The 16,006-nt window shown below is 40.2% G+C and overlaps 1 protein-coding gene across 1 annotated transcript in view; it reads right to left on the reverse strand.

Annotated features, from left to right (window-relative positions):
• The window catches only part of FURIN (furin, paired basic amino acid cleaving enzyme), a 167,083-nt gene that overhangs the window by 83,690 nt on the left and 67,387 nt on the right, over positions 1-16,006 (reverse strand). Inside the window, exon 2 of the mRNA XM_018570964.1 lies at positions 1,585-1,683. Coding sequence (XP_018426466.1) covers positions 1,585-1,683 — 99 coding nt within the window. The remainder of the gene's footprint in view (positions 1-1,584; positions 1,684-16,006) is intronic.

The raw sequence follows: 16,006 nt of genomic DNA on the forward strand, positions 1-16,006 counted from the left end.
GATTAAATACTAGTTCAAACGAAAGCAGACCATACACCACAGGAATCGCAGATGATTCCTGCTGAATTGGCACCATTCAGCTTGTGGATTTAAAAAAATGGCTGAGCCTGGTGGAAAATTATCAGGTGCCACGGCTGCTTGAACACAATAGCCGTCAGGGAAGATTCCTCCATCCAAGCTGTATGTATGTATGCATGCATTTTTTTTTTTATTATTTAAAAACACAAAAGATAGCATTGCCCTCAGTTACAAAGCGCACACGCAGAAGATCCTTTACACATATGGAAATTAATTAAAAATTGTGGTTACATCATTTTGATGGAGGGTTAAACCTAAACTGCATAGAAAAATTATCTTGAGCTGACTGATGAAAACTGGAGAAAGGAAAAGCAATACAAAAAAAAACTTTTGTCTTTGAAAGTTGAAACTTTTACAGAATATCATCTGATTTCTTTTAAAGACATATGATTGGCTGCTATGGACCAAAACTCCAGGGTCTATACTTATCTTTTCAGCCTCTTTGTGTTCACATGTTTTGTATGAACACATGTTTACCATCTGCAGCTGTGAGATGCCACCTCATCAAATTGCCTTATCCAACTTCCTCCACTTATCAGTATAATACATTCTGAAGTATTAAAAAAGTTACTTTGGCCAAGGGGTGGGCAAACTAAGATCCTCCTGCTGTGGTGAAACTACAAATGCCATCATGCATCTGCCTCTGGAAGTCATGCCTATAGCTGTCAGTCTTGCAGTCTAGTTGCATTATAGCGGAAGTGCCAGCGTTTGTCCACCCCTGCTTTGGGCTATGGAAGTTTGTAATTTACAATACATTCAGAACAAACAATCCAGAAATGCAAAAAAATTAGTTTTGCTACACTGAAGATTTGCAACTTTTTGCAAAGTTAGGTAAGAGGTCCCTGAACTGGCACAGTCCGTGGCTCAGCTATATAGCCACTACTATGCATGTAACAATCAATTAGTTACTGACCACAGAAGGATGGAAGGTGCCGTTCAGGTGAACAGCAGCAGGAAACCGGACTAACACTCGTGTTTTAAATATAGAGAAATCTGGAATGGATTTGATAATTCTACAGGTAGATGAGAAAAACTATTTAAAGTGACACTAAACTCATGAGTTAAATCTTAAAAAATGCATTTAAGTACCTAAACTATTAACTCAAATGTATCTTATTTGTGTATCACTTGGCTGTAGATCCTCAAATCATCTCTGAATTGGTGCTGACACTGTCCTTCCTTTTGGAGGGTGGTTACTTTTGGGGACCATGGGGAACAAAAGCAGCAACGCTCTTTATAACACGGAAGGACAGTGTCTGTACCAATTCAGAGATGATTTGAGGATCTACAGCTGAGTGATGCACAAATAAGCTACATGTTGGTAATAGTTCAGGGCATTGAATGTATTTTTAAGATTTAAATCCTGGGAGTTTAGTGTCCCTTCAAGTAAAAAGACAGTTAGGCTGAAGACTTCCTGGAGAAAAACAAGAGTCATAATTTTTTACACTTTTTAGCCATGAAAAGCTGAATGCGCTGAACTACAGGGTTACATAAAGAAAGCCTTACCTGAGGTTCTCTGCTCAGCAGAAAGTGTCTAGATCGATGAGGTATCAGAGATCTTTTCACCACAGCCCGATGTTGAAAATGATAATAGTCTCCAAAAATCTAGACATAAAAATACAAAGCATTACAATATGAATACATAACTTGACTTCAGCAAGAAACTCAATTATAATCTACGAGTTTGGTATAGCAATGAATGTCTTGATACAATGGATGTTGGTGTCCAACTGCTAATTTCTAGAAAATGAGAGTGTCTACCTGTCCAATTAGTGCATAATTTTGGTATCATTTCTTAAGATCAAGTTTTTAATTCATAAAATAAAAAGGATTTTAAAAAGGATGAGGTTACATTCAAATAAAAAAAATTTCCACACAAATTAAAAAGGAATCTTTCCATTTTCCAAACATTAAAAAATATTGGTACGTTCCTAATCCAGTCAACAGTTAAGTTCATCTGCATCTCTAACCATCCCCTTCCCAAGTAGCTGATGTATGCAGATAAAGAGTATGCTTGTCATAGAAAGGACAGAGGTGCCTGATGTGAAGTTATAACTCCTTTACATTGTTTTAAAAGACAAGAAGGTAGTGCCCAATGAAGAAATAACAGTCCCTGGGGACAGACCGTTTTTGTTTTGTAATTATGCACCAGTAAGTGGTTTATATGCTAATATTTGGTAGGGCTGCAACAACTAATCGACATAATCGATTATAATCGATTATTGAAAAAGTTGTCAACTTTTTCAATAATCGATTAATCGGCTTCCGATCAGTTGGCCCTGTTCACGGGTCCACCTCCTCCCCAACTCACGCTCACCGCTGCCAGACCCGCCCGCATCCGCGCTCTTCACGCCGCACCTCCTCCCCGCCTCACACTCACTGCCCGCCCACATCCACGATCGGCACAGGGACGCGGGGAGATGTAGTAAGGAGGAGCAGGTGTGGGGGGATGACAGCCGCTGATAGACAGGTCCGATCTCAGAAGCAAGTTGCTGGAAGACTGCTCAGGTAAGCCTGCACTTTCCCACACATGGTGCTCTATAATGTATTGCTGGGATTTGTATTCCTCTATAGCTGATGGTACATTGTGCTGTATATTATACATAGGAATACAAATCCCAGCAATGCATTATACACTGTATGTATAATGTATTGCTGGGATTTGTTGTACTCCTCTATAGCTGGTGATATAATGCATTGCGCTGTATAGAGGACTACAAGTCCCAGCAATAATACATTATACAGCGCAATGCGGAATACCACCAGCTATAGAGGACTACAACAAATCCCAGCAATAGTACATTATAAAGTGGTACAATGCTAAATACCACCAGCTATAGAGGACTACAAAACCCAGCAATAGTACATTATACAGCGCAATGCTGAATGCCGCCAGCTATTATGTACTATTGCTGGGATTTGTTGTATTCCTCTATAGCTGGCGGTATTCTGCATTGCGCTGTATAATGTGCTTTTGCTGGGTTTTGTAGTCCTCTATAGCCGGTGCCATTCTGCATTCATTGCTGTATAATTTTACACTTCCCATTTCACTATATTGCACACCACACTATCTTTTTTCTTTTTTACTTCCACCGGTCCAAGCTTGCTCCTGTGATGGACTACAACCTCAATACAAACTAGTAGTCCTATCACTGGAGCCATTTTTTAAACTTTATTTTATTGTTTATCCGATTAACCGATTAATCGAACTTAATAATCGGCTAACTAATCGATTTTGAAAATAATCGTTAGCTGCAGCTCTAATATTTGGCAGTATTTTGTATAAACATTGGCAAAGGAATGGTTTGCATTAAGGTTTAAATTTTCCGACCTGAAAATTGACAGCTAGAATCTGATGAGTAACCACTTCAATATTCATAAAATTTAATTTTTATTTGGATTAAACTTGACTGTTCAATTAAAAGCAGAGGTCCACATTAGAAAGTACTGGTGGTTTTTGGTTTGCTATGTGCAGCACTACTGGAGGTATTAATGAAGAGGGTCTACGACACCCTTTAGTATTCGATGGAGTATGTGCAATACCAATTCATTTTACACCAGACGCACAATTAAGAAGTAGTCAGGGCATGTTTTATTCTGTCGCAGTTCTTCTTTACAGCTTCAAAGGGAGTGGTTTACGAATGAACCTGAACTTTTATAATGAATTTGCTTGATTAATTGCCAAAGAATCAGCATGCAATAAAGCAAGTTTCCATGTACACATGTTTCCATGTATTTTTTTTTTATTTCTACATTTCTTTGGCCATTACCATTCCTAGTATATGCATTCTACTGTTATGACATGACTATATCATAGGAGACTAGTTTGCCTGTGTAATGCTCACCTGCAAGCAAAAGCAGAGAACAGATTCCTCAACTGGAATTGCATTCATTTAACGGATACGAGTACTTGACAAGTAGGGTTAAATGTCAAATGCAAATCAGTGGACTGTTTTGGTAACCTACTGGACACCTAGAAGACAGCTAGGAAACCTCCAGGAGGCCTGCCTGCTATACTGTGTGATAAATTGAGAAGCTGTCTAAAGCAATGCTACAAATCTGGTGCAGGTCAAAAAGGAGCAAAAGAAAACTGGAAGATTTCATATCAAAATTTTTAAATTAGAAGTTACAGAATACAAACAAATCAAAACTAGTCCAAGAATAGGAAATTGTAAAAAAAAAAACACTTTAAAGTAATGTTATTTCAATTTATATTAGTTCCTAACAACCAACCCACTAGATTATTAGTTTACACTGGCAATTTGCAGCTGGATTAAGCAATTTATTGATGTCAGTAGATTTCACATGGCTCGCCTTGTAGATCTTCATGGCTCGCCTTGCAGATCTTCAGAGTTCAACACCCTTTTTTCCTTTTAAGGAAAACAGCGAGAGCTCAAAACGCCCAAAAGGGGAAGAACAGATGCGGAGAAATACCAGGCACACCACAATTATTTTACACAGGTGACCTCTACTTTGCTTTTATAGAACTAGTATTTTCTGCCCCGTCATCACAATGGTCAGCATCTCATGCCCAATTAACAGAGCATAATGGCCCCGATTCATCACACCATGTTTTTCACACCTATGTACCATTGAAGCTTCAGTAATAAGGGGCACTGACTGACCTGTTCTAACCTCCCCTTGTTCTATTTTTGGGTTATGTCTGCTGTTACGGAACAATGCCTATTCTACTTTAATGATAATCTGGGCAGAAACCTGGAAATCAAGCCTCCAGGACACAAATGTTGGGTAGGCCAAATAACACTTAGAACTGCTCAATGTTTAGTAATTTTGTAGTGTAACACTCAGAGGTGGTAGTCTGCTTGGCAGGGACATGAGAACAGCCAATTAGCAGGAGTTCAAAGTGGGACGATTACTGCTGATCATCAGCAGCATTAGATGTATACAAACAAGTTTCCCAGTTACAGTCTAAAGAAACATTTGCTTTAAAAGCTCATCCTCATTATGATTTCAAAAAACAGTACAAAAAAACCCCCTTATTTTATTTTTTTTTAAACCATAACCGCTCCTCGGGTGCTTTAATGTAGGGAAATCAGATCTCCAACCTCCAAGGCTGCTTTGGAGCTGCCGCCCCTATATTGTGCTTCACAGACTAGACACAAGATCTCTAATAAACGACAAGCCATGCAGTAAATCAATATCTGCTGGTCAAATGTGAAATAACTGTAATCCTTATCATACAACTAGCAATTTTCTAAATATCCTGTCATACAGTGACAGAAGCTGATGTATGAAAAAAGCAGAGTTGCTACCCATAGTAACCATTCAGGTTTCAAAATTGGATAATTGTGGTCAATAGGTCCTCGTTTGCTCTCTTTAAACCAGCTTATTTGTGCATGCACAAGAAAAAAGAAATAAAAAGGAGGGGGGGGGGGGGGGGGGTGATGGGTTGCTGTCCTGTAAGATTGCTTGTACCCTCGGATGGTGGTCAATGCATAGACATGAGAAGGCAGCCTAAACTGGTCCATATAGTGTCAAGTTTGGGTACCCAAAGAGCTATATCTATTTGATTAAACACATGTTAACCCATGTACACAGGTTAGCCATTTTTTCAAATAGTGGTAGTTTACATATGTGCTGGCTATTATTGATGCACACTATGGCATATTTAGGACAATGGCAGCATAGGAAATACCACAATTGTTTATAACGCTCATGAAGATGTGCATGGAAAGGCGAGTCCAGCCCAAAAATCACCTTACGAGGGTGGATCGCTGATCAAGAATGATGGGTAATCAGGGATTTGCCTATTTGATACAAAAGAACCATTAAGACCTCCTATAAGGTTTCTTTCAAAACACAGAAAACCTCAACAGATCTACAGCTTGCAGAGACTTTACAACATGCTGGAATAACCAGAGTGTGATAGCCACCAGTTCCAGCACTCACAGCCACACTATAAGGTTGTTGGTAAATTCCCCTATGACCCAACTATCGCAAGCTATGCTCAAATCTGTTGCTAGACTTTGAAATCTCTATATATGGGTTAATAAAACAGATTTTAACTAAAATCATAAACCTATCCTTTTACAGTGGTAAAATGAGAAATATGATCGCAATCTGCCGCAGTATGTCGTTTACAATTATTGTTCACTGTATTTCCTTAATTATTCTCCATTGAAAACCCATTACAAAATGAATTGTAAGCAAGGGCAGAGGCAAATTTTGCCTGAAGATACATCAACACAAGAAAAGAGAAAAGCTCTGAATTGTGAAGGCTGTTGTACTTCTGTTCTCTTTGTGTCTGTTTCAAGCTATACATTAATATGTCTGGAAAATACAGAATTGTTTGGCGATCCAAGCCATTGCTGTGCTTACAGATAAACAAGCTCTCTGAACAACCGCGAACGCCTGTGTCTGGTCTCCAGCAGCTTCTACTGAATAGAACTCTACGAATACGAGACAATGAGAAAGAGTACAGTGTTTATTTTTAGAATGTACAGAATCAATTTAGTTTTAATAAGAGAAGCTTTTACACCCCAAGAGGCCATAACCCCTTTCAAACATGAACTCTAAAGAAGGTACATGCAGTAGATGGCTCTGGAATGTAACTAATGACCCTCCCAGCATGAATGGAAATATTACGGTGTCTGACATCTGGCACAAAACCTTCGCTGCATCTGTACGCTGGCCAACACTATAATTTTTCATACCATGTGTTATCACCACTAAAGTTGTGTTTGATAATCTTTTCCCAAGGGGGGTGCTGGGAAATTATGTTCCTTACGTGACCTAGCCGTTTAGTAAGATCATCAAGTAAGCAATAGAAAAAAAATACACATTGTTTTTAATTAACTAGAACTATGTATTTGAGTAACAGCTCACACGTTAATATAGCTTGAGCTTAATGGTTTATCAGGACGAAGACTGGCCTTAGATGGAAAGATTTAATACCGGAAAGCACAGTCAGGGAAACATCTGCCAATTTAGGGGGTCGCACACTGATCCTCTGTACTGTATTTTGTAATCTGGCCAATTGGGTAAAGTGTTCCATGTACTTTCCTTCTTCTGCTTCTCAATGGCAACAGAAGAACTTAAAAAGCATGAGCCATGTTGCACAAAGATTTTCCAACAAGTGGCATAAGGACACTTGGTGTCCCAGTAAATGGTCCAAACAATGCACTGCATTAGGCTGTCAAATCAAGGGCAAAATTGGATAGGGCTGTTCATGGCCAACCCAAAGCTGAGCATACATGGGCCAATTTTACTTCTCATTTGAGAAGGTTTGACATGAGTTCAAGGAATTTTCATGCATTAGAACAATCGCATATTATTCTATGTATGAAAGAAATTGAAGATATCAACCAGATTGATTTCACAAGGCGTGTCTTTTTCAGAAGACAAATGCAAATCATTTAGAGCTCAAGGTAATAGCAATCCACGTATGCTACAGCTTGGAGTACAAAGCACTAAAGAACAACCTAGCGGATCAAAACCATAGGATCTTTGTAACGAGATATGATATTTGTTACTGGGACTTGCTCACGTTGATGAAGAACCAATCACTAAACAATTAAATCTTCCATCGATACATGCCATGTACAGAAATCCTAAAACATCTCATGAAAAACTATTGTGGAACTTTGACATTAGAGCAATGTACTGTATTTAGGAATTTCTGAACAATGGCAATACTTATGTATAGAGCTGAACAGGTAGCTGGTGTGTTTAAAATACACACAGCAGGAGACACTTTAGACAATCTCTGTCTCCTTAGAAGCATGCATAGACTTCTGAATAGTACATTAGGCATACACTGCTGGTAGAAGAGTAGGGAAGGGCATGTAATCCCCCTATGTGATCGGAAAAAAAAAAAAACAACCACAAACACAACAGTTTTAAAAAAGAAAAAAGAAATGAAAAATAGCCTACATACAAAAACGAAGATTGTGCTACATATGCTGTGTATCGCTGCGCACACCAGAGTAAGAGCAATAATTCTAGGGCCAGTCTTTACGTGCATCTCTAAACTGATGACCTGTAGGGGCTCTAAATGTGTCATCCATGGACTTTTTGGTATTCTGAAATGTGTTGCCGTTTCACAGACGCACGCAACTTTTATCCTGGACATGTTGGGTATTTACTCGTCCTAACCTCATTTTATTTTAAAAAAATGTGGTATCATATTGTGTTTTAGGGAACTAAATTTTTCACAATATACCGGCGTTCGCTCACCTCTCGATCCTGTCACAGCTCTCTGCCATGACAGGGGAAGGGCTGGATTCCCCCCTCCTCGCTCCGCCAGCGCTGACTGGCAGATCAGACGGGGGCGGGTACAGCTGGCTCTGCCTCTAGATAGGCAGAGCCAGCTGTCACTCACGCAGCTGGGCGGATCCCGAAATTATTGTCAGGATCCGCTTCAGCTGCGGCGTCTCAGTATACCGTGAGCAGTAGCTCGCGGTGTACTGTGGCATCTCAGTATACCGTGAGCTGTAGCTCGCGGTATACTGAGCTTAGGGTGACGGGAGGATGCTAGTTTGTGTCCTCCTATTACCCGGAGAACTATGGGGAAAAGCCTTAACCCCATAGTTCTCCTTTAAACTTAATGAATACCAATATCTTATCCAACTGTGAGACCACACCCTCCATCCCCATGCACACCGAGTAGAGAAGGTGATGGTGTGACATGTGTACGAACATTAGGAAGTATCATTCCTTCCAACTGCTAGCCCTAAGGCTATGGTGGATGCATATTGTAAAAACCCAAGCTGAACGCATTTCCGTTTTAAGGGGTTTAGAAGGAATTTTTACAAGACTATATAGAGGTGAAGAGCTTAGATTTGATTTCAGCTAAACCAGCAATAGTAATAGGCATTGTATAGCAGCAAGAACTGCAACAACACATAGTTAGTCAGGTTGAAAAAAGACACAAGTCCATCGCTATGCCCACAGCTACAGCACAGTTGATCCAGAGGAAGGCAAAAAAAAAAAAAAACAACCTATAAAGCATGGTTCAATTTGGCCCAACGGTGGGGAAAAATTCCTTAGCGATCCCATAGGGCAATTGGATATTCCCTGGATCAACAATCTCTGGTGCTTAATATACCACTGGTGAAATCTGAAACAATTTTTCTGAAGTGCTGGCAGCCAACGAGTTACATCTACATCCTGAGGCCTCTCAAAATCTTTATCAATTCTTTCTACACAATGCAGCCGCAGAGAGAAAAAAAAAGTTTATATCAGACAGTATCAAATCACAATTGTATATGTGCTGACCCCTAAATGTATTACAATGTCAAGCCTTATGAAATATCAGCAACTTCCCATTTCCCAGCATATCCCACAGCTGTGCCTGCTGACTTTCAATCACCCAGCACTCATAGTGCAGCAGAGAGATTACCGTCCAAGACTTTATTGCCAACAAAACGTATTAGTTCTAAAGAAAAAAGGGGGAAAAAAATTGAAACCTGGCTACATCATAAACAGATGTGCACACTTCCCACTTGGAGTTTTTTTAGAAAAATCATATTACTTACACATACATAAAATAAGTAATTAAAGCAGCCTAGTAGTTTGGGGAGTGTTGCAGCACTTGGAGAAAGTATTCTACATGGTCTCATCAATTCTAGAAATTCTGGGGAATGGAGCAGAATAATAAGATAATTACGGGACCTTTCTGGTGTAAACCAAAAAGATCTGAGAAGGTTCTTTTTTGTACGAACCCTGGACCTGCAATCATGGACAAATGTGAAAGTTTCAGGCACAGTGGGGGAAAAAAAAAGAAAAAAAAAAAAAATAGTTACAGATTAACTTAAATGATATCTAAAACCAAAGCTTTGGCTTTCCCCTTCCTTTGTCCTTCCAAAATGTAAAAAAAATATTATCTGTGTCCCATTGGGAAGATTTCTCTGCATTTCCTGTCCCGTAGGCACAATAAAAAGAGGAAATCTTCACAACAGGAAAGAGATCCCCTCTTTGACAGATGTCTTTGTAACAAGTTTCCCCACTGGAAGTTTTTCCCTCTATTCTTGATTTTGAAAAGGGGACGTAAACCTTCTATTGAAAAATACAAAAAGTTTATTTTAAATATATTTTAAAGGGCTGAATAGTCTCCAGCTTTAACCTCCCTGGCGGTCTGATTATGTCAGTATTTTTTATTTATTAAATTTTTTTCTTCTATTTTTCACTTTTGACTTTCCCGCCGGTTCCGCCCCCCCTGCGATGCCGGCTCTCGCAGGGAAGGAACCCAAATGCCGGCATCAGCCGGAAGACACAGCGAGGCACGTAGGGACAAGGTAAGTGACACTACAGTGTAATCCCGAGTGTGGCTTGGGGCTACCGCTTTTGGTACTGAAAATTAACCCCGAGCCACACTCAGGAATACCGCCAGGGAGGTTAAAGACCAACTTCATAGTTGTTCATTAATGCTCATTTCCTACTCCTCAGCTCTATCTGGTGGCCATAATGCGGTATTTACCTGATAAATCTGGAAAAGAAAATATGCCAACATTTGGTTTTGACTCCATGCACACAGAAAAAAATGTACATGCAATATCACAGGGTGAATAGCTCTGCAAATTGTTTATATAAATACACCCCCATAGTGTATGGCCAGCTTAAAAACGTGCTTCTACTTTTGCAGTCAAATTTGAGAAAACCCCATGTTTGCCATGTGTTCCTATTCACACAACATACCTAAATAATTAAACATATACATACATACTAACTTTTAGACCTGGTTTTATGAGAAGCTTCAATTTCCAAGTGACAGGAAACTCTGGCTGTCCCCATAGAAAGCCTAGCGACACACCGATCTTCCTCTCATTACCATACAATGCCTCTAGATCTTTATCAGGGCAGGCATTGTTCAAATCTAGTTTACAAGTGATAATGAGATCTGCCAGCACAGTTCAGACAGGGTTAAGGTTTAACTTCCCAGCTCCTTTTGCATTCCAGAGGAAAATTCAGTTGAGAAAAACTTCAGAATGGGCAAGTATTATGTAAGCAGTAATTTCTTTTTTTTGAGAGTTATGCTATGAGAACATTTAACAAATATAAAAAGATGTTATCCCAATTTGGCTGCAAAAGTGGAAATGCACTTTAAGGGCTAGTTCACACCAGCCACAGTGCGTTCCGGCCCTATTGGGTCCAGAACGGAATGCTGCCGGCTCACTTTGTTGTGGAGCGGGAGGGGGCGTGGCAGTGCATTGAACTCAATGGCACCACAGCCTGCGGTCAGAAATAAAAATAAATAGTGCTTGGAGCATTTTTTCGTATTGGAACGCAGGCACCGATGTGCCATGGGTTCCCGTGTGGCCTATCACATTGCAGCCGGAGGGCGTAGCTGCGGTGCCATTGGGTTCAATGCACCACCACACTCCCTCCAACAACAAAGTGAACCGGACGCAATGCGATCCAGTGTGTTCTGGTCCCTGGGCTGGAACGCACTGTGGCTGATGTGAGCTGTCCAACTCACTTAAAAGGTCATGCACTCCCTATGTGTCAGATATCTCATCTCAATTGCTGTTGATATATTAGACAGGGTCCATGCAGTACCCAAAATAATCTGGTAGTCATCAGGAAATGATTACATTTAAATAGCAAAAATATGGAAGTGCAATGTAAAAGCGGTATCAAAATTACTTTAAAAAAGGTCAAAAATGTTCAATATATGGTAAGTGCAAATACACATTACGTTCCCATTAAACACACTTGGACGTGGTCAGTGGCATGTTTTCTATTGGGTCAGCATTGCTTGTGAAATGCAGAGGAGGGAACCGCAGTCTCATGATAGAGGTGACTCAGCCTGCTTCATGGCTCCTGTTGTTGATTAATCATTCCTATGAGAGGATACATGAATTGCTGGCTATATTACCATCTAATAAACATGTCTTAAGTAAGGAGCATGCAGGCGATTTTACAAGCAGCAATTTTGCAGTTCAGGCTAATTTTTCTAGCTGATCATCTACTAAGCATAAACCTCTCGCATGCTTTCATTGTCTCTCAGCTCTGTGTGACGGGAAGAAAAATGTGCATTGTTTTTGGTATGACAGCTTCTGACAGAAGCCGATTGGCCACTAGTCAAAAATGCTGCGGAGAATGTATGAGCAGACGCCGAGGCTGTTTTGCAGCCAATATGCCACCCAACACTGAACTTTGAGATCCAAGCCTCACCAAGCCAAGCAACAAACTCAAGTTTAAAAAAAAGGAAAAAAACCCACATGGTTTAATACCGACTATTTCAAATTCTAACCCGCTTGTGTTCTAGAGGTATTATAAGCACAAACATTTTTCTATGAAGAAGACATCGTCGTCAGAAGAAAAGTACGCATTCATGTGCAAATCTGTGATTTTATTTAGCAACACTAGGTCTGGAACAGGAAATGTTCACCGCAAAAGCTGAATTTTATCTTCATCAGTTGTCCCAGATCCAATGCAACGAGCCCCCGAAGACCAGACATACTTTTTCCTTTTCATGTTATTACCAGTTTGATACTCCTTTTCCATTGCGTGGTAACAATTGGATAAGCCTTTTCCTTCTCTTTTTACTTCTAACGAAAAACTTAATGAAATAATTTATTGCCAAATATGTTCTTCGTGAAACAAGGAAGTTCTGCATGATATTGTGAATTCATTTCTCATTGTGGCTTCTTTTTCAGTAAACATCCCAGAAAAAAAAAAAAAAAAAAAGCTGCAAAACATTAACCCTGAAATGATAAAATCTAACACACTTCTCTGCAACATCCACAGGAAAAACCTGCCTACAATTAAAATATCTGGCAAGCAGACCTACAAGGTGGTTAACATTCTCATAGTGGTCAACACTCCAATGTTCTTTGTAGATTAAAGGAAAATTATGCAACTTGACAATTTTATAAAGTAGCATTCAACTTAATTTCGCCAAATAATGAATCCATATTAAACAAATATACAAACCGCCGACAAAGTATTTATTGCATTTTGCCAAGCACATACAAGCAGTGTGTTTCCAAACCGCTCCAACTCTCTTTGCTAGGCTTCCCTGGGCTTCCCTGAACTACCTGTCCAGTACAAGGTCACAAGGAACAAAGCAGTCTGTAGTAGTAGTTCATCTACTAGCTTGGAGAAGGGAGGAGCAGGAAGGAGGGAAATGGATAGTCTTGCAGTACGTGTGTTTGTGGAGACTCTCACAGCTTACTACCACACACAAGGGTGGCTCAATAGGACCCTGCAAAAGAAAAAAGGAGCCACCCTAAAACTGGAAATCATGGCCAATGCTCAGGGGACCAGCTGATTCTTCTGGAAGCTAAAACATGGAAACATCATCAAGAAGCAGCAAGTGATTTCATCAGCATCTGAAATCCTTTTGACTTGAATACTTGAATATCACTTTAAAAAATGAGATCTATGAGGCGAGTGATTTCCACTCATCCTCATAGTTAGAGCTGACCTGTAACAAAGAAGCAGTCACAGGTCAGCTCTATCGATCGAGAAGTGAGCAGAAACATGCCGCCGATCCGCTCACTTAGATGTCAGTCACCACTGCCCGCAGGGATTGCCCCTCCCCGCTCCAACCCTCCAGCGCTGAGTGTAGGAAAGGACGGTGGAGGGTGCAGACACAGCTTGCTCTGCCTCTAGATAGGCAGAGCTAGCTGTCTCTCTGGCAGCTGGGTGGATCTCGACAGTATTGTCGGGATCCGTCCCGGCTGCGGCACTCACAGTATACCGCGGGCAATAGCTTTGGGTCACGGGAGGACGCTAGTATATGTCCTCTCGTGACCCTAAAGAGAAAACTGTGGGGATAAACACTTACCCTATAGTTCTCTTTTATGGCAAACGTCACTGCAACATGCATGCTGTACTACGCCCACATACCCTACATTTCAAATTTTGTAGATTGTCCCTCTAGTAGAGGTAGGCAAACTCCAGCCCTTGAGCTATGGGCATGACTCCTAGAGGTGGATATATTATGGGATTTGTAGTTTCACCACAGCTGGAGGGCTGATGTTTGCCTAGCCCTGACTGGACTCCTGTATATCCAGCAATGGCTACAAGAGACGTTTGATATCCCCCCTCAGAAGTCAGAAAACAGCTCAATTGTTTAAGTGATTTCTCCGAATCCTATTTTTCCATTTGGTCTAGTTAGAAGACCAATAGACGAAGACTTGCACAGGGGGAAGAAGACTTGCACAGGGGGAAGAAGACGAAGAAGAAGGAGTACAGTCACTGGGGCAGCCATTAAGAAAATATGGCTGCCCCCAATTCCAGCCAACCTACATTAATAATATCAACATTAGAGTTCAAAATCACCACACATGCATAAAAAGATGCACATTACTCAATTGCCATTTTTAAAAATTATTTTTGCTTTGCTGCTCTATTTTATAGTCATGTGACCTCATTTAATTCAACTCCCTGGCTCATTCCATTGTCTTGCTAAGCAATGCCTGTAGGTAGTGACCAGATCTCAATTTTATTACAATGGTCAATAGAAGGCACTGAACGATTACAACTACCACAGCACTACACCTTGCATCATTGTATCCCATAATGCTTTGTGATTTTTACCAACAGCTGTAGAAGCTTTTAAATAGGCGACATGTGTAAGTCCCTGTATTTTATATCACAGGCCAACTGAATGGTGCTTAGAAGACTTGTTCATATCAACACTCCTCATCCTTAACAGCACTGCATTTTAAAAAATACTTTGCATACTGCATTTTTGCCCGATGATTTGCTAAATGCAAGTTTTCAAAGACAAACTGAACATATTTGAAAAGCTTGGTAATGCAAGTTAAAGCACATGCAAAATGGCATGCTTTCTCAAATCACATCTGGTGGAAATGACCCCTATAAGTTTCAACTGTCCAAGGTCCTTTAAAATTGCTTTAGGTGCTTGTAGAGAACCAATTACTGCCACTTTACAATATTTGATTCTATTAAAAATCACATTTAATATATTGCATAGATCTCCTGATACCATAGATCTAGAATTACCATGTAAAGCTTTTGTACAAAGAGCTACAGAGAACCTTGCTAAACACTGCAAGAGCTGCCAAAGTGAGAGCACTTGCACGCTTTACCAATACAGCCATGCTTTGTATGTAGTACACCATAGGGACAGCCTCATTCAACTACATAGGATCATTAGCATCAGTGATGTCGCCATACTTCAGGCGCAAAAGACGAGAAAGTAATTTTACTGAAAATTACAGGAATCGTGATTAGGTAAGATGGAAATGAGGAACAAAATCAAGAGATCTCCAGCTCTGCAGTTAGCAAAGATTTGTGCCTCTTATAGTACAATTTAGCTTAATGCCAAATGCATCCACATTCATCTGGAGGGTCCATGGGAACACTCTGCAACACTCAATTCTAACTAAATGAGCTTGTAGACAGCCATGAACTTTTTACGTGACATCACATATAGCTCCTCAGTCCCCAATTGAAAGGGTTAAATACACCATGCACAGCTGTTTAGTCCTCATCTCTTCTCAAGCAACAGCAGTTATCTACATTAATGGCTAGTACAAGAAAACGTAATTTCCATAATTTTCCTATATTATCTAGCTACAGCAAACTCTGTAAAATGGCAGCAAAGTAGTAATCAGCAGAGCGAGGAGCAGAAAAAAAAAAAATTTCCTTTTCAGCGTCTACTGTAGTAAAGCTCAACTCTTAGAATAAAAAAAATAAAAAAAAACTACCCTTGCAGTGGCCCCTTCCCCAAATGCACAAGCAAGGGTCAAATGCTTGTTAAGTCTAGAGGCAGAGGAAAAAGGAGAAATACTTCCCCTATTTCTCATTTTAGCAGACTCCCTCAATCTGAGACCAGTCTTCCGAAGACTCCTCTCCAAGGCGCCCCAGCTGGTGGTCGCATGCTGATGTCAGTTTTCTATGTTATGAGAGTTTGACTGACACTCTGTCATGTAACACAGTACACAAATTAATTTTAGATTTTTTGAGACACTGCTTTCTTTTGTGATATTTC

The sequence above is a fragment of the Nanorana parkeri genome, unplaced genomic scaffold (genome assembly GCF_000935625.1).
Source record: "Nanorana parkeri isolate BGI_ZX_2015 unplaced genomic scaffold, ASM93562v1 scaffold1642, whole genome shotgun sequence".
In the NCBI taxonomy this organism is placed as follows: Eukaryota; Metazoa; Chordata; class Amphibia; order Anura; family Dicroglossidae; genus Nanorana; species Nanorana parkeri.